General features: G+C 42.8%; 1 protein-coding gene across 2 annotated transcripts; it reads right to left on the bottom strand.

The window, feature by feature from the left end:
- Positions 1-5480: 5480 nt before the first annotated feature.
- On the bottom strand, positions 5481-24052 carry Znf483 (zinc finger protein 483). Of its 2 annotated transcripts, none has more exons than XM_036177756.1 (6): positions 23970-24052; positions 21120-21648; positions 19021-19109; positions 16377-16503; positions 15906-16001; positions 5481-11645 (listed from the first exon to the last, which is right to left on the bottom strand). In XM_036177756.1, the coding sequence occupies exons 2-6, from the start codon at positions 21523-21525 to the stop codon at positions 10207-10209; spliced, it is 2157 nt and encodes a 718-aa protein (XP_036033649.1). In that variant the 5' UTR covers positions 21526-21648; positions 23970-24052; the 3' UTR covers positions 5481-10206. The 2 variants fall into 2 exon arrangements, with proteins under 2 accessions (XP_036033649.1, XP_036033650.1); XM_036177757.1 differs by lacking the exon at positions 23970-24052 and adding an exon at positions 23447-23931.
- Between the last annotated feature and the right edge of the window lie 1988 nt (positions 24053-26040).

Genomic DNA, 26040 nt, shown 5'->3' with positions numbered 1-26040 from the left:
TGCCACACACGCCTTCAATTCTAGCATTCCAGAGGCAGAGATCCATCCGAATCTCTGTGAGTTCAAGGCCACACTGAAAACAGCCAGGCCTGGTGACACTTGCCTTTAATCCCAGGAAGTGAAGGCAGAAAGCAGAAAGGTATTTAAGGTGGGAGGATAAGGAAGTAGCCTGGTTAAGCTTTTAGGCTTTTGAGCAGCACAGTTCAGCTGAGAGGCATCCAGTCTGAGGAAACAAGATCAGCTGAGGAACTGGCGAGTTGAGGAAGCTGTGGCTTGTTCTGCTTCTCTGATCTTCCAGCGTTCACCCCAATAACTGGCCTTGAGTTTGTTTTTATTAATAAGACTTTTTAAGATTCCTGTTACAGAAGGGTTTACTTGCTTACACTTTCTGGTCACAGTCAGTCACTGAGATAAATTATGGGAGGAACTTGTAGGTAGGCCTGCTTTGGATTCCTTTAGCATGGCCTTTCACCAGGGAACTCACAGCCCCAGACATCCAGCACAGACAGTGGTGGAGCACTGCTTGCTAGCTAGCTCATGCAGGCTGGTCTTGGCTAATTTTCTCATATAGTCCAAGATTGCCTGCCTAGGGAATAGAACCTCCCACAGTGGGCTTAGCCTCCTACATCAATTAGTAAATAAATACAGTCCTCCACAGACCTGTCCACAGGCCAGTCTGATTGAAGCGGTTCTTCAGTGGAGGCTCTGTACTCAGGTGATTTCTGAGTCGTGCCAAGATGGAAGTTAAAGTAACTACTACAGTGTCCAAAAGCTCAGAGTGACCTAACTCTGTGCAGAAACTGGTGAATTTGAAGGCATAAGATTTCCACTCCAGCTGGGCGGTGGTGGCGCACACCTTTAATCCCAGCACTCGGGAAGCAGAGGCAGGTGGATAGCTGAGTTCGGGGCTAGCCTGGTCTACAAAGTGAGTTCTAGGACAGCCAGAGCTACCATCTCAGTGCCGGCCTACACTGATATGCTATGTGGTGAGGCTAATGTCACACAACAGGTCAAGGAAGGAATCTGTCATTTGCAACAGCTGGAACTGAGGAATGTTAGGGTAAGAGACAAACTTTGTATTGTACACTGGTACTTTTTTGAATCCTGAACATTCTGGAAAAATTTGCTGATGAATACAATTAAAAACTAAAATTGCCCACTTTTGTGCCTTTTCTCTCTCCCGCCCCTTCTGTATTTTTTTTTTTTTTTTTTTTTTTTTGAGACAGGGTTTCTCTGTGTAGCTCTGGCTGTCCTAGAACTCACTCTGTTGACCAGGCTGGCCCGGAACTCAGCTATCCACCTGCCTCTGCCTCCCGAGTGTTGGGATTAAAGGTGTGCGCCACCACCGCCCGGCTGCATCTTCTCTTCTCAAACGGTTTAGTCCTAAAGACAAGAATTGGGACAACAGGTGCCTGCCTGCTGGGAGTTGGAGTGGAGAAGCCCCCATGGCCCAGAGCAGACTGAACTTATTGATGGAGGTCAGTTGCCTGGGATACAGAGTCAAAGAGTAACGTGGGCCGGGAGTGAATTGTGGCTTAATGAAGAGACTCGGAATCCTAAGCCAAGTGATTGGTCCGAATGAAGAGAGTTCTTGTGTCAGTGGGGGCTCTCCAAGTCTAAGGATGAGGGAGCCATCGGTGTGTGTGTGGGGGGGGGGGGGGAGAGTGGCATGATGAAGGCGCCACAGTCCCAGCAGAGTGAGGATGGATGGCATTTGAACAGGAGGGTGGCCTAGTGAGGACTCAGAGACAGCAGAACAATGCAGCATGGACCCAAGAACAGCCTAGTTAAAGAGTTCAGGCAGCACCGGGGTGGTGGCGCACACCTTTAATCCCAGCCCTCGGGAGGCAGAGGCAGGCGATCTCTGTGAGTTCGAGACCAGCCTGGGTTACAGAGTGAGATCCAGGACAGGAACCAAAGCTACACAGAGAAACTCTGTCTCAGAAAACAAAGCAAACAAAACAAAACGAAAAGTCCAGGCAGCCTATGCAGAGTGTCACCCTTAGGAGATATGTGGTCCCAAGGAGGATGAGGGTAGTGTCCACAGGAGAATGAAAGACCCAGCTGGATCCCAGGCAGGTTGAAGAGGTGCATGATACAGCTGATGTGGAGGTCAGAGCCAGAGTAGAGCTATTGTGTGGTTCCGGGGCCTACTGGGGCTATTGGAGCCAAACAAGGCCAGGAAAACAGCAACGTGGGAAGTAGAGTAGTCTCAAATGTTATTAAGCACCAGCCTCAATCTTCTTCCCAGGGGCCCAGAAGAGAAGCTACTGACGGTGCTTGGGGAAAGAATCTAAGTACACCGGGCCTAGCCCTTACTTTATTCCTCTGGGATAAAATTTTCTCTCCTCAGCTTCCATTCTGTCGTCACGCCTAGCTCCTCTCTTGCCTGCTTTTTCTCTACATTGGTCTGCTGTCCCCTCCAAGTTCTTTCTTCTCTCATCTTGGTTCTGCCCCAGCTTGGCCTTTCCCATCTTCTTCTTACCCATCTGGCTCTTCCTCATCTTCCATCTTATTCTAATTCTCCAGTCAAAATCATCTCCCAGTCTCTGAGGTTTACAAGTTATTTACTCATACAAAAGCTGCGCTCCAGCCAAAGCAAGGTCACCAGGCTTGACTTCCTACAGGGCCATAAAGGCAGACAAGTGTTTTCCTCAGGCAGTGACCACCAGGCTTTCTTTTACAACTCAAAGGGGAGTGGTAAAGCAGGAGGGCCACAAGAGCTAAAATCGGTTAATATATCAGAAAAGGGAATTTATGTGCTCAAACGACATTCCTAGGGGTGGTTAGGTAAATGTTAGGAGTCCATAATGTTATATAAATACCACTAAGGCTGTATGAGAAAGGAAGGTCTGAGCTTAATTTGCCTTAATTCAGGAGATCATTTGGCCTTGGATGTTTGATAGGTATTTCAGATAAAATACACTGTTGAGTTTTTGGAAGGATACAAGAAAATCATTGCAGGAATTGGTATATATATACACACACACACACACACACACATACATACATACATACATATATATATATATATATATATATATATATATATATATATGCTAAAATATCACCAAGACTTAAGCCATGGCTTGACCTTCGGAAAAGTCCGTGACCTTCCCAAGCAGCAGCTTTTGTGGTAGTAGCTGGATTCCATTACGTTTTCCTGCAGCTTGCAGCAGAGTAGTCGGAGTGACAGGTAGAGGAAGTCTTAGCTGAGGGCAGTGAGGAGCATCTGCAGGAGAGGGAGTAGGGGCAACAGATGGCTCCAGATAGGTTTGATCAGACAAGGACAGTAGAAACTAGTTTCTTACTGCCAAGTAAGGGCTTTATGAACCGGGGAGATGCTCAGTGGGTAAATTGCTCTTAGAGAACTTGGATCCCCAGATCCCAGCATACAAGAGGTAGCGACCATGGAGTCCCCGGAGCAAGCGGGCTAACCACACCAGCAGTACAGGCGAGCTCTAGATTCAGTGATAACCCAGTCTCGAGGTTTAAGGTAGAGGGAGATCAAGGGAAACAATTTCAAGGGGCTGGTTGGAAGGAGAGGGGGAAGTGATGCAGTTCCATCTTAATATATGAAAGTAAGATGTAACAACTGTGTGAGAACTTAAAACAAAAATAGACTTTTGACTTGAAAAGTCTCCCCAGTCCCCTCAGATGTTAAAAGTGCCCTGGGGCACCTTGTCACCTAGGTATGACCAATGGCCCTAAGCTGTTTCCAGGCTATAGGATGCTGAAGAAGACTTGACTGAATGTAAAAGGTGCAGATGAAGTCTTGAATGTGTATTGTCTGACATGGGCATGGACCATGTCAGGGCCCAAGTGCCTCAGACCCAGTAGAGTAGCAAAGCTTTCCCTGGCGACGTTCACAGGTAGGGCAAAGCCTTTCTCTGGTCCCAGTGCAAATGGCGGCAGTGTGTGTAAGTGTGAGTGTTTATGAATTACTAACCAGTGTGTGCAAACACTAGGACTTAAGTGCTGCTTCCTCCTGCCGATGAGGGCATCCAGAGACTGGTGGCCTAGAGAGACCTCCCACTGAGACTAGCTACCCTCTCCTGCTTATAGCAGGCTGAGGTTCTGGAGTGCTGTGGGAGTTGGTGGTGCTCCAGCAGAGCGGGCGTGGCCACCGGACTCCAGCTTTTCTGTACTCATCTGTTCCGTCTTCAGTCCCTCACCTCCCCTGTCAGGTTTCCAGGACTATGGTGAGCAGGACACAGCACTAGGGCAGAGTGGAAAAGCATTGGGCATCGTGTTTCTCCCTTTCCTTGCCTCTTGGGACTTGGTGGTCACATGGTCGAGATGGAAATGGCTACAAAATGTTGCAGGGCAGCAACATTGAAGGTCAGCCTGGGAAATCATCTTTTACTGACCCGAGCTACTGTGGCTGGTTGCCTTCTCTGGCATGGCAAAAAAAAAAAAAAAAAAAAAAGAAAAAAAAAGTCAGTGAAATGATTCCTACACAATATTCTGCTACACTAATAGACTGGTGCCTAGCCCAGAGATCATCAGAGAGGCTTACCAAGCAATTGATGGAAACAGATGCAGAGACCCACAGCCAAACATGAGGCCGATCTTGGGGAATCGTGTGGAAGAGGGGGAACGATGGTAGGACCCAGTGGTCTGAAGGGTTCAGTAAGAAAACCCACAGAACCAACTCACCTGGGCTCATAGAGACTGAACTGACAACCAGGGAGCCTTCATGGGACTGACCTTTGCCCTCTGCATATGTTACAGTTGTGTAGCTTGGTCTTCTTGTGGGACTCCTAACAGCGAGGTCTCTGACTCTGTTACCTGCTTTTGAGACCCAGTCCTCCTTCCAGGTTGCTGCATCCAGCCTTAATAGGAGAGAAGGCGTCTCACTGCAACTTGATATACCATGGCTGGCTGATATCCACAGCAGCCCTGCCTATAGCTGAAGAGAGCAGTGGAGGAGTGGATAGGGTGGGAGAGAGACAGGAAAGTTTTATTGAGAGGTAAAAATAAACAATAACAAAGATATTTTTTCCTCTAACTCTACTGTCCAATTTGGCAACTAGTGGAGGCTACTGAGAACTGGAGATATGCATGCATGGTAACTTTTTCAAAAAATTAAGCTCCAGGGCTAATGAGATGGCTTAGCAGGTAAGGAAGGGGACCTGCCGCCAAGGCTGACAACCTAAGTTTGATCCTGGAAGGCACATGGTGGAGGGGAGAATCAACTCTCATATTGTCTTCTTGCTTCCACACTCGTGACATGAGAGGTATATTTATGTGCACACACAAACACATTTTAAAAAAATCTAAAAAAGTTAAAAACCAAAGCAGGGCTGGGTGGTAGTAACACATGCCTTTGAGCCCAGCACTTCGAAGGCAGAGACAAATTTCCATGAGTTTGAGGCCAGCCTGGTTTACAGAGCAAGTCCCAGGACAGCCAGGGCAGTTACCCAGAGAAACCTTGTCTCGACAAAAACAAAACCAACCAACCAAAACCCAAAGCAGGATGTATTCTGCATTAAACACAGCTTTATTGTCTTAGCAGAGCTACACTTCACTTGATTGCACCGCACAGTGCGCTATGAGCATTGCAGAGGAGCGTGCATTCTTCAGTGACACACTAACACGTCACCAATCTAGTCAGCGTTGATAAACCAACAAATGATATTTGTCTCTGCACAGATGAAACAGCATAACAGATTACATCAACACGTTATGCAGATAGCACAAGTCAGAGCATTATATGTATAATCAACCATAAATCAAGGTGCTTCTTATTGGATTTGTGATTATTCTATAGGCAAAAATACATGGAAAAATATTCAAACTTTAGTCAAAGGCATATTTCTAAGGCAGAATTCAGTGCAGACACAGAAGCTCTTACTGTAAGTGGCACAGTGGAAAGAGGGGACTAAAGGTCTAGTGCACATCCACTGACGAAAGCCAATTGCAATTTACAGCAGCGGCGACACAGAAGCTATCGAGTTCAAGTATGAAAGATAACACAGTAGGCAGTGCTGACACTTCAGATCTCTATCTCAACAACTTAGTAAAAAAATCCACAAAAACTAACTAAATGAAATCTAAATCTCTAACCAAAATACCTTTAACGACTTTGAACAGGTTTCAGATTACAAGCGCTCCAGAGACACAGCAGCTGGACTCTTGCACATGCACAGACGTGCAAATAGAACCGTGGATAGAGAAAAGTAAACCCAACTATTATAATTCACTCAACACTTTGGAGAAAATGACAGTTAGAAAAATACCCACAAGAACAGAAAACACCACACCATTTAACAATTCTGCTCAGGGTAAACAGGAGCAGATCACATATTTTTCACAGAATATATACATTTCTATGATCAAAAAATCAATTGACTGAAAATTTGAAAATTTAAGTACTTTTTAGTTTTAGATGATCCATGTAAGATACTGCCCAAGGGAAACTTTGATTTTATTGTCTCAAAGAACACCCAAATTTACAAAGAGAAGCCAATTCATTGCCTAAAATCTCAAACTGCTGATTTATTCAGCGGTTTTTTTTTTGTTGTTGTTTGTTTGTTTGTTTTTCTCTGTTAGGGAATATCAGCTAAACAGAAAGATTAGTTTCTCTCAAGATAAAATTGTAGCTGAGTTGAAAGAGCAGCTAGGTCGTCATTTTAAAGCAAGAGACAGTTTGTCCTTGTTGCTTCACGACAGTGTATGATTGGTGCTGTAACTGTTCTTACTCCGTTTCCAAAAGCAGACCCCTAAGAGGAGTCGGTGCACATTCTCAACTTCTTCAGTACGCATGTGCAAGGGCCTAAGTTGTGGAGCCAGCGAGACAGAATACACGTAATGACCTTGTGTTCCTCTTACCAATGTTACCTGCACGACTCAGGAGCTTTAAGATTTCCTGTGCTAGAAAATCCAACTGAAGACTTCCTTGAATGCTTGCAAATATTGCACGTCAAGTGGGATGAACCGGACATGAAAAGACTGGTACTGTATTGTTACTGATGTGAGGAACTAACAAGAACCAGATGTGGAAAGGAAGCAGAAGTGTGACAACCAGGAGCTTGCGGGAGAAGAAAGCGGAGGGTGAATTCTCAGGGAGTTCAGTGTGGGAGGGTGGGGAAGCGCTGGGGCTGAGTGACGGCTGCGCATGTACACCAGAGTCATTCAACCGGGAAGACCAAAATGGCTCTTTTTATGGCATCCATATTTTACATCAGAAATAATTCTAAAGCACAGAGAATTAGGTAAATTCACTGACAGGGGCTCTGTCTTAGCCTGTGCCTTGAAAGAAATTTCTATATAGAAGCTCATTATAAAACATTCGAAAGAACAAGGACTTTGTTTTTAAAATGTGTCACAGAGCTGATTAAAATACTTATCACCATAAACAAAAAAAGTGCTAAATAAAGCTCCGAAAAGAAGTTCTATGAGGAGCCATAAATCACAAACTTAAAGCCTTTAGATGACCTAACAATCTGAAAATAGACTTAAGTATATGGATGCTAGGCCAGACTGGATGCCTTTCAGGCAATTATTAGTCATTGACAAGTATTTTGCAGTAGGTTTTGTGGTTTCCTTCTAGTACATGGTGACAGGAAGTTCACATTGGATAAGGGACTGTGTGTGGATAAAGAACTAGTTATAAGTCAACCATTCCGACCTTTAAGGTAAGGAATTTGAAAAACTCAAAGGAGATACGTGAAAGGCTGAGTAATGGGCAAATGACGACACAAGTTGCCAGGGAAACACAAATTAGAAGCATATGGAAATGCCATGTCACCAGGACGACTAAGATATTTTAGACATTGGCACAGATGTAAAGAAAATGAAACATTCACACACTGCTGGCCAGAATGTAAAATGATGTAGTCACACTGGAAGGCAATTTGGCAGTTTCCTAAAAAGTCAAACAAAAATCTACATGACCCAGAAACTACCTATAGGTGTCTACCAAGAAAAACAATTAAAGTTAATGTCTACACAGACTTAGATGTTATATTCACAGTGTTGTTCCTAGCAGCCAGCCCCTAAGGAGAAAGAAGAGAATGCCCTCTCACAGGAAAATGGATGAAGTATCCATATGATAGATTATCATTTCACAACAAATAATACCAACAAATAACACTTGAATAGAAAGAAGTCACATAGGCTATAACATGCATAACCTTAAAAACGTGATGTTGATGGGGAAACAAAGACCGATATAAAGACTAGAAAAGGCCATTCTGTAAATACAAAGTAGGTTAGTGATTACTTGGGGTCAGAGAGGAGAGTAGGAATTATGTATAAATGGGTGTATCCAATAGATACTCTTACAGGGTGATGTTCTGAAAAATGGATTATGATAATGAATGTGCACTTCATTAGAACTGATGAAAACTCACTGAATCATCTTGGTTTTTAAGCCTATGTGTTCTATATTTTAATGAAGTTGTAAAAAAATAGTTTTGTTTCTAATCTCCAACTGAGACTGGGATAAAAATAGCCTCTTGTGAAATTCCCTAGAACACTCTGGAACAGATCTCTTCTCAAGAGTTGTTTTATACATTTCATTAATCATTTCAATAAAATATATCATTTCTGAAAATTGTTAAGCCCATATGAGTGATTCTTACAAGCCATGTTCCTTTGATATCAGGAATGTGTTTACTTGGTCCATTTGGCAATAGCTACACTGATCAATTTATCACAAAATATTGTCTGATTTTCTTTTAGACTTTGGGGTAAGGAGGAAGGAGCCACCCAGAAGAAACCAAAAACCGTATATCCAGAGGTAGCATTTCAAACTATTTGCACATCAGCAAATATTCCTGAGTCTTAGATCAGCATTGGAGATCCTTCATATCTGTAAAACCAGAGTTCTGGTTTAGTTCTCTCTCTAGGAATTGCCTCAAATTTCAACTTCAGGAATTTTTTCTATAACACAATCAAGTCCCTTTGGAATCTAATGACCTGAGATCCAAACTAACTAATTCAAGGTCTTGAATTCTTTTCTCAGTTAGAAATTAGGATTCCATCAACCCGTCAATGCCCATATAGTCCACTCCATGAAGTCTCATTTCACAAAAGAGTTCTTTTCCTGAATTTTACTTCTACTCAGTGAGGTCCCTTGGGATTTTAGTGTATGTATTCTCAAATGGCAGGGCAATGAAATATCACATGCCTGCGTTAAGAAAGCCAGGTATAAGAGAAACCTGGCATTTAAAGTGGTAACCACAGGCAGGACCAGCTGAGCTCTCCATAGACATAATAGGCTCATATGGTCAGCTCCTGAACATTTTTAAATACAAACTCTACTGTCTTTAAAACACAAAATTCATTATTTCTAAAGAGTGAAAACTGTGTGTACATACATACCCCACCCTACAGACCAACTAGAACACATCTAAGGACCCAGTCTGATTCAATCTAGCTTCTTGTGACTTTTGCCACACGGAATTCTTACACTGCAGGGGGGACAATCTGTCTAAAACAGCCAGTTTTGGCTTTTCTTCTAGGACTGTTACTTTCATGTCTGAGTTGGCTCAGGTACAAGCTCTCTGAATTCTCAGTCCATTGAGGCAAAACTCTAAAGGTGCGCAAATTTGAACATTCCCTGAAAGCAAACTCCACTGAGCTTCCCTGACTTGTTCTGTTTATCATATTCTAGGTACTCTACATCAAACATTCCATATTATCACTATTCTGTAAGAGAGTAAGCATCTACCAGACATGACAATTCCAATAAGTCAAAGATGTTCAAACTATTTTCTGCAGTATCAGAATATTAGATAAAAAGAAAACTTAGAAATCATTAATGCCATCTCTTCACTCTACTGGTAAAGAAACTAAAATTGAGAAGGTCCAAATGACTTGTTTAGGGTGACACAGTAGTTGGTTGGCAAACTGGGACAGAGCCTATGTTGTTAAAGTTCAGGCATGTTCTTTTCCATTATACTGTATGGCTGTGGAAGGGAAGCCAAAGAGGAATCCCCGAAGAGTCTTTCCAACTTAAGTTTGGCTTTTCAGAATCATTTCTCTTCACATGCTTTCTTCATGTCAACCTAACTTTACCAGCTCTCATCAAAACTGACCACCCTCAAGAAGAGAGGCCAAAGGGGAAGAAGGCTATTCCTAGTTGTAAACCCATTAAAGTTGCAGCTTCTAGTCAACGATTTGGGTAGTTTACATGTCAAGTGTTTAAATAAGGGCACAATCTGAATTCACCTCCCTCCACTTACTACATTCCCAGAATTACTCCGTACACTGATGTTTAAGATGGGCTGACCGACTTTTAGATTTCTTACCACACTTTTTACATTCATATTGTGCGCCAGTATGAGTTTTTACATGTTCAATAAGGATGGTGCTCCGAGTAAAGGTTGCTCCACAATAATCACATTTGTAGGGTTTCTCTCCAGTATGACTTCGGAGATGTAAATTAAGGGATGAGCTCTGTCGGAAAGTTTTCCCACATTCTTTACATTTGTATGGTTTTTCACCGGTGTGGCATCTCAAGTGTCGACTGAGGCGGGAATGAGTAGGGAAGGCTTTATCACAGTGGGTACATTTGTAAGGTTTTTCTCCTGCATGAAGTCTCTGATGATAGATGATGGTACTAAAAAGGCTAAAAGATGATCCACAATCCTTACACACATACGGTTTTTCTCCAGTGTGGGTTCTCTGATGTCTGGTAAGGCAAGAATTCTGTCTAAAGGCTTTTCCACAATCCTTACACTTATAGGGCTTCTCGCCAGTGTGTATCCTTTGATGCTTTGAAAGAGAGGAGCTATGAGTGAAGGATTTATCACACTCACTACACTTATATGGTTTCTCTCCAGTATGAATTCTCTGGTGTTGACAATATGATGAGTAGTCATTGAAGGATCTCCCACAGTGTTTACATTCATAGGGCTTTTCTCCAGTATGAGTTCTTCGATGTATATCGACAGCTTGTAACCCGGAAAAACTTTTTCCACATTCATCACACTTGTAAGACTTTCCTTTTTTGTCAGTTTTTTTATGTGGTTTAACTGATGGACTAGCTCTGTGAGCTTTTCTACATTCAACACACACAGAGAGTTTTGAGCTATAGCCAAGAGTCTTCCCACATTTTCTACACTTACTGGGTTCTTCATTACTGGGTTCTTCAGTTTCTGGTCCTTTGTCTTTATTTGAGGTTTCGCCTTGAAATAGATTCTTCTGGCATTTTTCACACTGAGAGGTTTTACTACGATACCATGAGCTTTGAGTAAAGGCTACCCCACACTTACTACACTTCTGGGTCTTACTCAACGAACCAATTCTTGGTTGTCTCTTATGGTCACTAAGAGATGAAGAGTGACGTGAGTCTTTCTCATTTCCACTGCATTTCCTTAACTTTACTACACTGTGTTCTTTGCGGTTCACAAGATCTGAATGAAAGATGTAGGGTTTCTTGCCTTCCTTAGACTTCTTTGTTAAGCAGGTGCTCCGATGTTTGATTGTGTCAGAAGTTTGTTTGGAATTCTTTCCAGAGGGAGTCTCTTTACTCTCATGGCTACCGTGCTTGCTATGATCTTTCTTGGATTTGCCATGTCGTTTCTGGAATTCTGCCTTCAAGCCATAACCATCATCACTGAAGCAGTATTCTACTGTTTTCTCTAAAGTGAAGTCTTCCATAAAGGCATCCAATTCACTTCTAGACTCAGCCTCTAGAAGAGATAACAAAGCAAGTATTTCCCATTCTCAATAAAGGAAGCTGTGATATTTGGGACTGACATAGGAACACAGTAATAATTTTAAGAGATATCGCTTAGTTATCAATTACAGCTTTATAAAATAGGCAAAAGACAGTATAGAAAAGCAAGATGAACAGAGAGGCTAGGAAAATATTGTAAAAAATGAAAAGCTGATGCTTTATGTGAGGAAAGTTTCAGAGTTTCACTCTTCTTTCCAATTTCTGTACCAAGTTCAAACATATTTATTTTCTCTACACCCAAACTTTATCTTTATATAATTACCACATGTCTGGTTCCACGATGAGCATTTTATTTGCGTGGTTTCACTCAATCCTCACAACAACCTGATGAAGTACATCTTGTACTTTACTTTATGGGGCACACAGAGTGTCAGAAGCTTGTCCAAAGTCACATGTATTGTAAGTAGTAAAAGCCATATTTTAAATTCTTTTTATCATTTTGAATGAGTGTTTTGCCTGAATGTACATCTGAGCACTACATGCATGTATGCCGTGTTTGTGGAGGCCAGAAAACTGGATTTACAGATGATTGTGAGCTGCCATGTGGGTGCTGGGAACCCAGGTCCTCTGGTAGGCTAGCCAGTGCTCTTAACTGCTGAAGCATCTCTCCAGACCCTAAAGCCATATTTTAATTTGACCCCTACATTATATACAGCCAATCCTCAAAGCAGGCAAATGCCAGTACCTTTTATTGAAAACCCCAATCACTTTAGGAACACACAGTGTCACCTATGATAAGATTCTAAACATCACCACAATCTGGCCCTATCAATCCTGAAGACAATTTTTGTTTTTAATTATTCATTTTATTTTTAAATTTTATGTGCATTGGTGTTTTTGCCTGCATGCCTGTTTGTGTGAAGGTGTCAGAACTCCTGGAGTTGCAATTGCAGACAGTGGTGAGCCGCCATGTGGGTGCTGGGAATTGAACCTGGGTCCTCTGGAAGAGCAGCCAGTGCTCTTAACCACTGAGCCATTTGTCCAGCCCTCCTGAAACATTTTTTTAAAGATTTGAAACATTTTAATCACACATCTATTTATTGTTCTTTCTAGATCACTGTCCTTTTAATCCTATTCTTTGAATTTTAAAACCTAATACCTAGAATGCAATGCATCGGTGCATTTTAATAAGTCTGACAGGCTCAAAGGTTCAAAGTCTGGTACTTAACATGGAGCTTTCCCCAAACTATACATTGTGTTTTCTTAGAGCGTTGAATTCCTTTATTAAGTGTATTATTCATGCTAGCCTTCCCCATTACTTCATGTCCTTCCTGGTATGTGCAAATGTGGGAACGCCTGTGCTCACATACATACATGTAGAGATCAGAAGAGGATGTTGGGTATCTTCTATCATTCTCCACCCCCAAGCCCCACCCCCAAGACAAGGTTTCTCTTTGCAGCCCTGACTGTCCTGGAACTCAACATGTAGACCAGGCTGGCCTTGAACCCGGAGATTCACCTGCCTCTGCCTCTCCAAGTACTGGGATTAAAGGTGTGCACCCCCACTTCCTGGCTCACTCTCCTTTTTTTTTTTTTTAAACAAAAATACAGGTCTTTCACTGAGCCAAAAGCTGGCTGTTTCAGCTAGTGTGGCTAGGCAATAGTAGTCTAAAATCTACCAGTCTACAGCAAGGCTGAGATTATAGGCATAAAGTCTATGCTTAGCTTTCTCACAGGTCCTGGAGATTCTAACCTGGGTCTCCATTCTTGAATAGTGAGCATTTTACCCATTAAGACATCTCCCCTGGTTAATTGTAAAATCACATAATTAGTAGAGCAGTGGTGGTGCACACCTTTAATCCCAGCATTTGGGAGGTAGAGGCAGGCAGATCTCTGAGTTTGAGGCCAGCCTGGTCTATAGAGCCAGTTCCAGGACAGCCAGGGCTACACAGAGAAATCCTATCTCAAAAACCAAAAGAGAGGGGTAAACAAACAAACAAACAAACAAACACATAATCATCTTCCTAACTGTTTTAACAGGCAATTATAAAACTCAAGATCCTATTATTCACAAGTTATATAAATTTTCCCGTATAGTTTAGAATATAAAAAGTTAACATGTATTGTTATTTTTCTTTTATATTTCCAAGATCATTGGTAAATTTTGAAAATGATTTTTTTTTAAGACAGGGTTTCTTTGTGTAACAGCTCTGGGTGTCCTGGAACTCACTTTATAGATCAGGCTGGGCTTGAACTCACAGAGATTCACCTGCCTCTGCCTCCTGAGTGCTGGGATTAAAGGCATGTGCTACTACTGCCCAGCTGAAAATGATAATTTAAATCAGTTACATGATAATCCATCCTATACAATTTATTGATTTCCTTATTGAATGTTTATCAGATTATGTCTCTATAATTAGGGGTATACTTCAGTGGTAAAATGTATGCTTAGCATGCATGAGACACTGGGTTCAGGTTGAGTGTGTGTGTGTGTTTAACTTTTACATAATACCTAAGGAATAACATGCCTCAGTACTTACCTCTAATCAATGATCTTTAAGTATGTACATATTCAATTAGTAACAATATGGTTGCTTTAAATGTAGAGTCCCATTAGTGATTAAGTCTGGACTTTTTCATGTTCACAAACCATTAACATTGTCAACTTTGTCAGTTATCTGGACACATTGCTTGCTCATTTCTTCTGATTTGTGTACCGCTAGCTCATTATTAATTTGTGTAAGTTAAATAATTGTCTCTATTAAGTCTGTCTTTCCCTTCATGTTAATGGCTTTTTAACTGCAAAACAGTGCAAAAACAGGTTTTAGGGATTAATCTCTAAATTGTTGCTTAAACATAATAAAGTAATTTTTTTATTTATGTAGTTATAATGGAAACAGCTGAGAGGCTGACTAAATAAATGCTTTAGAAAATTCAATTAAAAAATAAAGGTAATAATATATGTAATGGCATTTTTATACTTAAAATATATATTAAATATAGTTATTTTAAAATTTTAGGAAGATGCAGAGAAAGATAAGGGAACAAAAACCTAATCCATTGAAGGTTAACAGAAAAACTAACATAAATATTAACATAAATGTTTTCCAGATGTTAAAAATACATAAATATTTAACCTATACATGTAAACATATGAACATTTTACTAACAAAAAAGGAACTATTTTACATGTTTACTGGTTGAATTCCCACTTACCTTTTGAGATAAAGTTTAAATGCTAATTAGGTTATTGTTCCTTTATGTGGACGCTCCTTGATTTACAGTGGAATTATATCTTGGTAAATTCATTGTGAGTTGAAAATACCGTGAGTAACAATGTATTCAACACACCCACCATACTCTGGGGCTATGAAGCCTGAGGTTGCACAACTGTGACTGTACTGGGGGACACTGCCATCCAGTCAAAGAGTAGCACACCACACACTGCTCGTCAAGCAGAATTTCTACTGAACATCTATCAGTTTTGCATTCATTAAAGTTAAAAAAAAAAAAAAAAAGAATCCAAAAACAAACCATTGTTGCGTCTGTAACCCCACAAGCTCCCACAATTTCTTTTATGTGCTGTTCTTACAGCTTGCACTCGGTTACTAACACACTTGTCTTGATAATTTTTTTTTTTTTTTTTTTTTTTTGCCAGAGCTGAGGACCGAACCCAGGGCCTTGCGCTTGCTAGGCAAGTGCGCTACCACTGAGCTAAATCCCCAACCCCGATAATTGGTTTTTTTAGTGTCTATAATGTGCTTCTCAGTTCTGTGAGGAGACTGCCTGCCCGCCCCTGCTGCTGCGTTCACATCAGGGCTACTGTCACACACCCTCTCACTGTCCATGGGGAAGTACACAGACACTCCAGAACCATTTCTGTGAGATGTGGAGCCCCTCCACTGGGATTGTTGCCCCAGGCCTCCTCTAAACTTTACAAACTTTACAAACCATCTTCAGCTTAAGATCCTTCCTTCCTTCTTCCTCACTCAGAGGCTACACCTGCCTGCCTCATGCTCTCACAGCAATGCAAATGCCGCCTCCATATTTTCCTGATTTCTCCCAACAAATCTCCAGTTTGGGGAGTCGCATCTTGGCATTTACTTTTTGGAAGACACAAACCAATAGTGTCCCCATGAAAATGAACATTCCAGGAAGATGAAGGCTCTCTTCTAATCAGTCAGCTTTATATTCTAGCATTACATCCACCCAGCAGTTCAAAGATTTTTACCCCCCATGGTTTTCATTTCCTTCTTACCTTTTACCAACTCACCTGGTCTGGGGCCTTCTGAGATTTCTTTTTCTAGTGCCCTTGGCAACTTAACCCACTTCAGTTGGGAAATCAACTCAAATTTAGAAACTGGAAGGCCTGCTCAGAGAAAAGAAAATGATTGTTTACACATAGAACAAAGACGATCTAGCATTCGGATTTAGCCTGTTTCCCTAAGGAAGAGAAAGACATTGTCAAATACAGAGGAGGAATCCAAGGAGGAAGGAGGGGAGGGCATTTTGGACAACAAAATGATGTTCCACATTTCCAATCAATGAAACAGAAACTTTCTTAGGAGGGAAAAAAATCACAGAAAGTACACTTTCAGAGTCCATTTTTAGGAATAGTCATGGCAGGTCCTGGATGCCCAGCAGATACAGCTAAAACTGTCACATGGCATTATCTTTCAGATGATAACAGGGGATGAAGCCGCTACTCTCTTAGATGCTAGACCCTGAAGAGAAGATGTCTTACCCAAAAATTCTAGGTTCTTCAAGTTTTCCAGCAGCACTTCCTTATATAGCTCCCTTTGAGACGACTCCAGCACCTTCCACTCTCCTCTGGTAAAGTCCACAGACACATCCTCAAATGTTACAGGTTCCTAGAAGATCAAACACAGCATGTATGACTTGTGCTTCTAGAGGCCAGGATCGGGTGTTGGATCCTCTGGAATTGGAGTGGAGGACAGTTGTAACCTGCCATGTAGGTGCTGGGAACTGAACTGGGGTCCTTTGCAAGAACAGCCAGTGCTCTTAACAGCTAAGCTATTTCTCCAGTCCAGGCTTGGAGAGTTTCAGAGTCCATACAACTATTATAAGAAATATAGAACAAGGGTACTGTATAGTTCTGACCTTTCCCATTTAAGAATCTAGCATTAAATATCAACTGTATAAGACCTCTCTCAATTGTTAACACTGATCAAGTTAACCCCAACACATTAATTCCTAAGATTAAAAAGAAAATCATAAATGAGGGTATGAATTGACATTCCCATCCTCAAATCTGTACACCATAAGAGCTAATTCCAGGTAATAGTTAAACATATAATAGCTGCTGTGTTACTAACTTTAGACACATGAAGTAGCAATTCTTGTTATTACTCAGGGACTGTTTTTCTCTTCAGCCCAGGCTGGCTTCCAACTCATACAAGATCCCCCTGCCTCAGCACCTCTAGTGTTGGATTGCAGGTGTGCATTGCCACACCTGACTGCAGCAATATGTTAAAATATACAATCAGAGTCTGCTTCAGTAATATATTCATGCTTACAAGTATGCCACATTCACAAACAAGTATACTAACTCATTAAAATCACTCTTTTTCTTTTCTTTTTTCCTTTGAGACTTGTCTGGAATCCACACTGGCTTGAAACCAACCATCTTGACTCAGTTTTCTGAATTCTGGGATTACAGGTACCTTCTACCCATTTTCTATACAATAAATCTACAGCATCCTCTGTGTGAGGGAAATAGACAACTGTGTTCCTTAGCACTTGGGTTAGCAGCTTGTCAATGGCATACCATGTAACCAAACACCAGGGCTCTGTGACTTCAAACAACAGAAAAACATTCTCTCATAGTTCCAGGGGCCAGAAATAGGAGATCAGGGAACTATACTCTCTTGAGCCTCTTAGGGAGAGTCCATTTGCCTCTTCCAGCTATCAGTGGCTGCCAGCATTCCTTGACCTTCCCTGGCTTGTGGCCCAGTCACTCCAAATTGCCTCCCTCTCTATATCATCATCTCTCTGTGTTCAAACTGTTTCTCTAATAAAGGCCTTTGTGACAGCTGTTAGGGACTGCTCATAACCCTAGATTAACTCCCCACCTTTCCAATTTTATATTACTATTATGATTTCTTCAAAACAGGGTTTTCCTGGCTGGCCTTGGACTCAGAGATCTCCTGCCTCTGCCTCCTGAGTGCTGAACTGATTAAAGGCTCACACCACCGCCGCCCGGCCATCTTTCCAATTTCAGTAGCCCTCATTCATCATCTTAAAGCCCATGGCTTAACTACACTTGCAATGAATGATTTTTCTTCCGGCAAATAATATTCACAAGTTCCAGGAACTTGGAAGCAGACCTATCCCTGGAGCTCATTATCGTTCTACTGGGGAACTACTACTTGTTACTGTAATCGTTTTCCTAACTGGTGATTGCTAGTACTGGAAACTTACTGGTCTATAACTGGTTGTCTTTCCCAGCTACTGCATGGGTCCTAGTCTCACTCAGTTGACCCCAAGGCTTCCCAAGCAGACAGTAACATAGTCTGTAAGACTATGCCTTAGTCTCTCACACTCAAACACTTCCAACTTATTTCTGCCTCACTTCACTTGGTTCTGCTGTGGTCAGGAAACATGGGTCTTGTTGCTTACATTGTGAGCCCTGATTTTTTTAAATATTATTTATTAAAATTTTTTATTTTACATACCAACCCCAGTTCCCTCTCCCTTCTCTTCTCCCGCCTCCTCGCCGCCCTCCCATTCTACCCCCATCCACTCCTCAGAGTGGGTAAGGCAACAAAGTCAGGCATACCAAGTTGAAGGAGAGCCTGGCCCCTCCACATTGTATCAAGGCTGAGCAAGGTATCCCACCACTGGGATTGTGAGCCCTGATTTTTAATCTCCCGATTCTACCCAGGTGGAGATGTTCTTTACCATATTAGGGAAATACAGTTCTATTTCTACCTGACTCATTTTGTCAAGGGTAACTTTTGGGTTTTGGTAAATGCTTCCCCTTGCAAAAACATTTTGGGGGTGATGGTGTACATAAGTATGCTCCAGAATGCCTGTGGAGGTCAGAGGACAACTTGGTAGAGTTGGTTCTTTCCTTCTACCATGTCCATCCTGGGGACTGAACTTTGGTCATCAGTCTCAGCTGTAGGAGCCTTCACTCACCCAGCCATCCTTAAGTAATTTTGGTTAGCCTCAGCATTACGTAATTTTGGTTAGCCTCAGCATTACGTAATTTTGGTTAGCCTCAGCATTATGTTATGGTCTGTGAACCCAATAAACAGCAAGTAAACAGTGACCTACAGGTTGTCTTGGTTGATTTTGTATCTTTACTTTCCTCACTAATAGCTCAGTTTCCACTGAAGAGTAAAAAGCAGTGAGAGAAAACTCACACGTGGCTCCGTGTTTGGAGGAACAGCCACCATCTCCTCTTCTCCCAAATACTCCGCTTTGCAAACAGCAGAATCTTGAGTGCCAAGATCTGGGGAAGGGGAAAGAAAAATCAATCTAGTCTTTCAGCTCCATTCTTTGTACAAAATCAGAATTCACCACAACCCCCTCGATTGGTTTGGATTAATATGCTAGAATGGCTCACAGGAAGTGTTTATTTGTCTATTTACTATAAAGGCTATTAGAAAGGATACAAATGAACAGTCAGATGAAAAAGCTGCACAGGGCAAAGCCTAGAGAGAAAGGTTGAGAACTTCTAAACTTAGTCACAGCCTGGATACACCTGGATAGAAACTCTCCCATGCCCTCTTCAGGTGTACCACCCTCCAGGAATGCCCATATGTCCAGCTTTCTGTAAGACAATATCATCATGTAGCATGACTCATGACGTCATTGGTGATCATCTCAACTTCCAGCCCTTCTCCTCTCTAGAGGTGGGGGCTGTGAGTTCCATCCCTCTATAGCTGAATTGGAAATCGGCCTCCATGGGTGGTTACTTCTGGACATTCCAAATATCATCTCATTAAATTCAAGGGGCCTGCGGTAAATGACAAGATGACTGTCTTTCACCTTTACATCCATCGAGGGTTCTGGAACAGGTTTCAGGAACCAAGGAGGAAAGGACAAATATTTTAATAAAAAGGTGTTTATTGCTCTAGACACTTGGGAAATGACAAGGGTTACAGGGGCTGCCGGCCAAAGAGGGGATGAAAACTCAAACCTCTATTTCGTGATACCCTCTGGAAGAGAGATCAGAAATCAATGTTTTTCTTCTCTTTAAAGCAGAACCACCAGAGGTAGAAAACAGGCTTTCCCCACTATTTCATCAAAAGATCTTTCCAATTCCTTTGGAAAACTGAGTTCCTTTCTTCCAACAGACCCTTAGCTGTAAAATACTTACTTTGTACTATAAAGAGTTTTAAAATATTTCTAATATAGATGATATATCAAGATAAAGCAGCTTTGCTCAAATGTTACTTACAGCTGTTTAGTTTATTGAACAAAGACATTAGAAGCTGGCTGAATAAAACCTTGACTGTGCCTCTGGGATTGCCAGCTGATTCCTAAGGATAACAGTTAAGAAGCAAGAAAACTCTGTTGTGTGTTTAAGGGGAAGCTGTGGCACAGGGTAGGGGGTCTTGATGAGCTCATTGAGATCTTAGTGGTGGGAGACTGGGTCAAGACCCCAGCAGGAGCCTGGATTCAGTGACTAAGCATACTGAACTTCCTTAGATGATGGTTCATTTTCAGATAAGGGGAATAATTTTTTCCAAATCACACTCCACCATCTTATAACAAGGACGATAGGTAGTTTTATTATCCAGAAAGTTGTGGGGAAATTAAAGCTTATATAAAAGATGTAAGAGGATCAACTTAAGAAGATTGTTCTTTCTTACAGATTGCTGCTAGCAATGGATTCTTCACTACAGGAGCCTCCACACAGAGGCCAGAATTTTGGAGAAGCAATGGACAGAATGGATTCTACCACGAGCTCTAAGCTCTGAGCAAGTACTGTTTACCACCACCAATTCAGTTTACCACCACAGGAACTGGTATGCCGAAAAGGTGGGCTGTCTGACTCCTCTCTGATTTATCACTGCAACATGCTAATTTTTCAAGATTAGGGCCTCTAAGAGACCCAAGAATGCAGAATTGACTGTATGTAATCTGTGAAATAGAATGTTTCCCTTAAATCAGTGGTTCTCAACCTTCCTAAAGCTGTGACCCTTTAATAGTTCCTCATGTTGTGGTGACCCTCAACCATGAAATTATCTTCATTGTTACTTTATAACTGTAATTTTGCTACTGTTATTAATCATAATGTAAACATCTGATATGTAACCCCTATGACCCACAAAGGGGTCCTGACCCACAGGTTGAGAACCACTGTCTTAAATGACTACCTCATCTTTGAATATATAATTTTTAATTCTTAATTTCCAGTCTTAGCAGTATTGCTTCCTTTGAGAGATTTACGTCAGCCCTTAGGGGGTTCCTCCCCCCCCCCCCCCCCCCCCCACTCTTCACCTGAAACTCTCACCTTCCAGTGTTTGGTTCAGATCTTCTACCAGGGTTACCACCTCCACACTACTCTCAGGACGCTGAGAATTCACCCAGACCCTCATCTCTCCAGGCAAAACCCTCAGAAACTGCTCGAACACTAAGAACTCTAAGATCTGCTCTTTGGTGTGAATGTCTGGTCTCAGCCACTGCTTGCAAAGCTCCCAGAGTTGATTCAGGGTTTTTCTGGGTCCTTCTTCTTGTGAGTAACAAAACCACCTGAACTTCTGCCTGAAAGAATCTAGGTCATCAGCATATCCTCTTGAGATCCTTTCTTGGGCCCTAGAGGTATCCATTCTAGGGTCCCTGCTTTGTTCCCTTGAAGCCAGAGCTGGGGGGTCTGGGGAGATGGCTGCCAGCATGTTCGAGGGCACTGAAGCTTGCATGGTATCACCAGCAGGAATCCAGTCCTCTTCAGACTATCTGAGTGTGTGATCTGCCAACAGGAACTATCTATGCACAACAAACTACCAAGGCCCCTAGGAATCCAATTTACAGTCTTGAAGAAACTGTCAAGAAGAAACAAGACATTAAATGAGGTTATTAATTCTGAAAACATTGGCTTTTATCACTCACACAGTCACCCCACCCCCACCCCCACCCCCGTGCACACACACCCATACCTATATACTTAGAGGCATAGAAAAGCTCAGGCCAACAAACTAGTCTATTAAAAGGAAAATCTTAAAGATTTATTTATTTATTATCTTTAACAATGTTCTCCCTGTGTGTATGCCTGTCCACCAGAAGAGGGCACCAGATCTCATTACAGATAGTAGTGAGCCACCATGTGGTTGCTGGGAATTGAACTGAGGACCTCTGGAAGAGGTGCTCTTAACCTCTGATTCCAGCCCCATAAAAGGAGAATAAATGATTGGAAGATCCCCTCCCCCCTGTTCCAAGTGATTCAATCACAAACCTATTCAACAAACACACATTTCCTTCATACCAGGTGCTCAACTCAGAAACCTGATTTCATACTTGACTATCGAAATTCCTCCCCTCTTACTTTTCACACAATAACCAAGCTCAGAACCCCCTCCATCTTAACATTTATTTTTAGATTTATTTAATCTATGTGTATGAATGCTTTGCCTGCCTATATGTATGTGTACCACGCGTGTGGTGGTGTCAATGGAGGTCAGAAAAAGGCATTGGATCCTCTGCAGCTAGAGTTACAAAAAGGTTGTGAGCTGCCACGTGGCTGTTGGGAACAGAACCTGGGTCCTCTGAAGAGCAACAAGTGCTCTTAGCCTTGGAGCCACCCTCCTAAGTATATTCCTCTTTAATCCACACTCAGGCTGTAGCCAAAAAATTTCTCCTAATACTCAGAAGCTGATCCTGTCATTTTCTTCTTGGAAGCCCTCACGGGTCCACAAAGATCAAGTTAAACGCAGAGAGCACACAGATCTGCCTAGATATCTCACGGATGGACCCTGCAGCCACACAGAAAGAAATATCCCACATCAACACTCTCCCATCCTTACACCAGATTCCTGCCCCCTCTTCTCTGGGAATTCTGCCTTCTTCCTCTTACTAATCCTTTACTCATTCTTCAAAATACGGCTCTTGGGGCTAAGGGGTGAAGAGCACCTGCTGCTTTGCAGAGGAACGGGGTTTGATTCTATTCTTGGCACCAACATAGCAGCCCACAGCCATCTGTAACTCCACTTTCAGGGGATCCAACACTATTCTGATAAGCACACAGTGCGGTCATACATGCAGGCAAAACAGTCATAAACACAAAATAAAATTAGGGCTGGAGATATTGCTCAGTGGTGGAACACTTGCCCAGCATGTGGAGGTCCTAGTTTCAGTCCCCAGTAACACACACACACACACACACACACACACACACACACACACACACACACACGACCCCTACCACCAAAAAAGGGATCCCACAAGAAACATATCAAAGACAAAACCCTGATTCTTCTTAGCTGACTCACCACCACCACCCACCACCACCCCACCACCCACCACCCCGCGAAGCTTCCCTTTGATTCCCAAATGAGCTTTTGCACATAGCTTGGTATGTGCTGCATTCATTCATTCATTCATTCATTCATTCACTCACTCACTCACTCCATAAACGATTGCATCTACCGACATGGGAATGGGCAGTGTGGGGACAGATCACTTACATCATGGAAATATGACCTGAGAAGTACCACTATTCGGCAAGATGTACGAGTGTCTTATTGCAATTAGCAAAGCGTTAATTACGCACCCCAGGGGTCCCGACACACAGCACGCATGATGTCATTTACTTCTTTGCTAACCATTAGGTGCCCACCATGTTACCTGGCATCTCTTTGGGCACCTGGGTCTCTGCAGTGATTGAGACATGCGCAGCTGCTTCACTAGAGGCTCTGTGAAAATGTGACGCAGGTAAAGGTTCTCAACTCCAGAGAGAAAAGCAGCGGCCATTCGCCCCACAGGTGTCAGCGGGCAAAGCCCGGAGATGCTCTGGCTTATTAACACCCGGGAGGAGGATGATCCAGGGTTCTTAGAGATACAGCTAGGGACGCAGCTAAACATCTAATAAAAGGACCACACACATACACACGCACGCACGCGCGCGCGAGCAAACAAACCAGGGAATTATCCCGTACAAAAATACCAACGGTGGCGAAGTTTTCAAGTCCTGAGCACAGGGAGGAATGGAAGGATGGGATGGCGCGGTGCTGCAGAAGTGCACGCCTCCGCAGCGGCAGCTGCAGCGCAACGCCAGGTCCGTGGGATGCTCTGGGTCCCAACCCGCCCAAGGTGTGCGCTCGGAGCCCCCAACCCGCGCAGCTCCAAAACCAACCGCGGAAACCGATACCTGCACCAGCATCCGCAGCCAGCTGCACCGCAATAAGCTTTCAGAACCTTGTCCCGCAGCAGCTGCGCAGCAAGCCCGCGGGAGCCACTGCGCCTGCGCAGAAGCTGTGAACTACGATTCCCGGGGTCCGCTGGCTTCGATTTCAGAAACTCCTGTGCTTTCCATAGGCTCTTATCTGGCCTGTTGCGCATGGTCACTGAAAAGCGGCTGGGGGCTTAGCTGCCAAATTATTGCTGCGCCAGAGGCTTAGAGGCCTAGAACTCGCTTAGGTTTTCAGATCTATTCGGCCCTGTATCCACGATAACCTTTAATCTTCCTCAGCTTCTCCTATTACCACCTTCCACTAAAATTCAAAGTGAAAAAAACCCACCAAGGAAGCATTAGCGATGCATTCAATGCAAACCATAAGTAACCTTGCAAATAAGTTATACAAATGCCATCTTCTGACTTCCACACCTGCCACCATGACCCGAGGCAAAGCACCAAACACGCTTTGCCTGCACTGTTGCAATAGCTTCTTGGCTTTCCCTTCATGCCCTGTCCATCACCTACACCATGGCTAGGCAGATTATATCCCTCCTTAGGAAGGGCTGCTCAAAACTCTGGTATTTTAGTTATTTTTTTTTTCTCTGACTGCGAGAAAAAATACCCTGGCAAAAGCAGCTGAGGGGAAAGGGGTTTATTTCAGTCCACCTTACGGTATGGTCTTCAATGCCCGGAGGTCCAGGCAGCAGGAGCTTGAAGCAGGTGGTCACAGGGCATCCACAACCGGGAAGCAGAGAGCAGCGGACACATGCTGCTGCTCAGGTCCCTTCCCAATTTATACAATCTAGGATCCCCTGCCCAGGGAATGGTGCCAGCCACAGCAGGCAGGCCTTCCCTTCCCATCTCAATGAAGGCAATCAAGATAGTCCCACACAGGCTTGCCCAAAGCTTGGTCTCCCAAGTAATTCTTGACGGTGGTTTAACTGATAATGGGAAACAGATTTGTGGAATAATCATATCAAGAGATGATGATAGTGCAAGAATTTGGATACATTCATGTTGATGGGCATGGACAAGATAACACGAGTGTGGCAGGTCACACTTGGTAAAGACGACTACACCAATATCTGTCTATAAACTTAAGAAGTTCTTCCTACAAGCACAGTGTTGATGTAGCTCCTTTGAGAGAAGTTTCTAGGTTTTTGTTTGTTTGTTTGTTTTTTTTTGTTTTTTGTTTTTTGTTTTGTTTTGTTTTTTTTGTTTGTTTGTTTTTGAAACTAGGGTGATCTCTCTTAGCCCATAGAGTTCAAAAATGGGCAGAAAGTGCAGGTCAGTGATACTGCAGTTGCAAAGGATTGTGAAGTGTGGTCCTAGTTTCCTCCAGGTGTGTGTGTGTGTGTGTGTGTGTGTGTGTGTGTGTGTGTGTGTGTGTTCGAGAATTTAAAAGCAGGATTCATCCATATAGCCCAAGGTTTGTGCTTTAAAAAAAAAAATAACAAAATGGAGTTAGTTGTTCTTGTCTCTATAGCCTGAGATTTAAATTCTAAGTAGAATCAGATGGTATTTACTCTTTATAGATGGCTTCTTTCATTCAGTATCGAATCTATGAGATTTGTCAAAATTGTCGAGTACGGTTAGGGCCGTTGTTTTCATTGCTGCATAGCATTCCCCTGTGACTTGTTATTTACATTCGTTTCCTATTTACATGGCCCTTAACTCAGCGTCTGATGCACTAGGTGGTGGGGGAACAAAGTACGCATGTGTGCCTCTGTAAAGGGCTGGCTGGTTTTTCCGGTTCCTTTCTAGAACAGCATGCTCAACCTGGGGGTTGAACAACCCTTTCACAGGGGTCCCCTAAACCATCAGAAAGCACAGATCTTTACATTATGGTTCATCACAGTAGCAACATCACAGATTTGCAGTAGCAATGAAAATAATTTTATGGTTGGGGTCACCACATGAGGAGCTGTATTAAAGGGTCCCATCATTAGGAAGGTAGAGAACCACTGCTCTTGAATCAACCTGAAATTGAAAAGCCAAGGGTCTGCTTACCCCTCCCACCTGCTTTACAGACAGGAAGACTCAG

Source organism: Onychomys torridus, chromosome 2, assembly GCF_903995425.1.
Source record: "Onychomys torridus chromosome 2, mOncTor1.1, whole genome shotgun sequence".
NCBI classification, from domain to species: Eukaryota; Metazoa; Chordata; class Mammalia; order Rodentia; family Cricetidae; genus Onychomys; species Onychomys torridus.
This window is presented reverse-complemented; position numbering and strand designations above follow the sequence as displayed.

What these genes read in the sequence shown, in the direction of transcription:
- Znf483 (XM_036177756.1), bottom strand. Translation starts at nt 21,525, where the DNA reads ATGCAAGCTTCAGTGCCCTCGAACATGCTGGCAGCCATCTCCCCAGAC. An exon ending in TCTGAACCAAACACTGGAAG is followed by an intron (nt 19,110 to 21,119) that starts GTGAGAGTTTCA and finishes CCCCTTCCCCAG; the next exon opens with ATCTTGGCACTCAAGATTCT. An exon ending in GAAGAACCTAGAATTTTTGG is followed by an intron (nt 16,002 to 16,376) that starts GTAAGACATCTT and finishes TTCTCTGAGCAG; the next exon opens with GCCTTCCAGTTTCTAAATTT.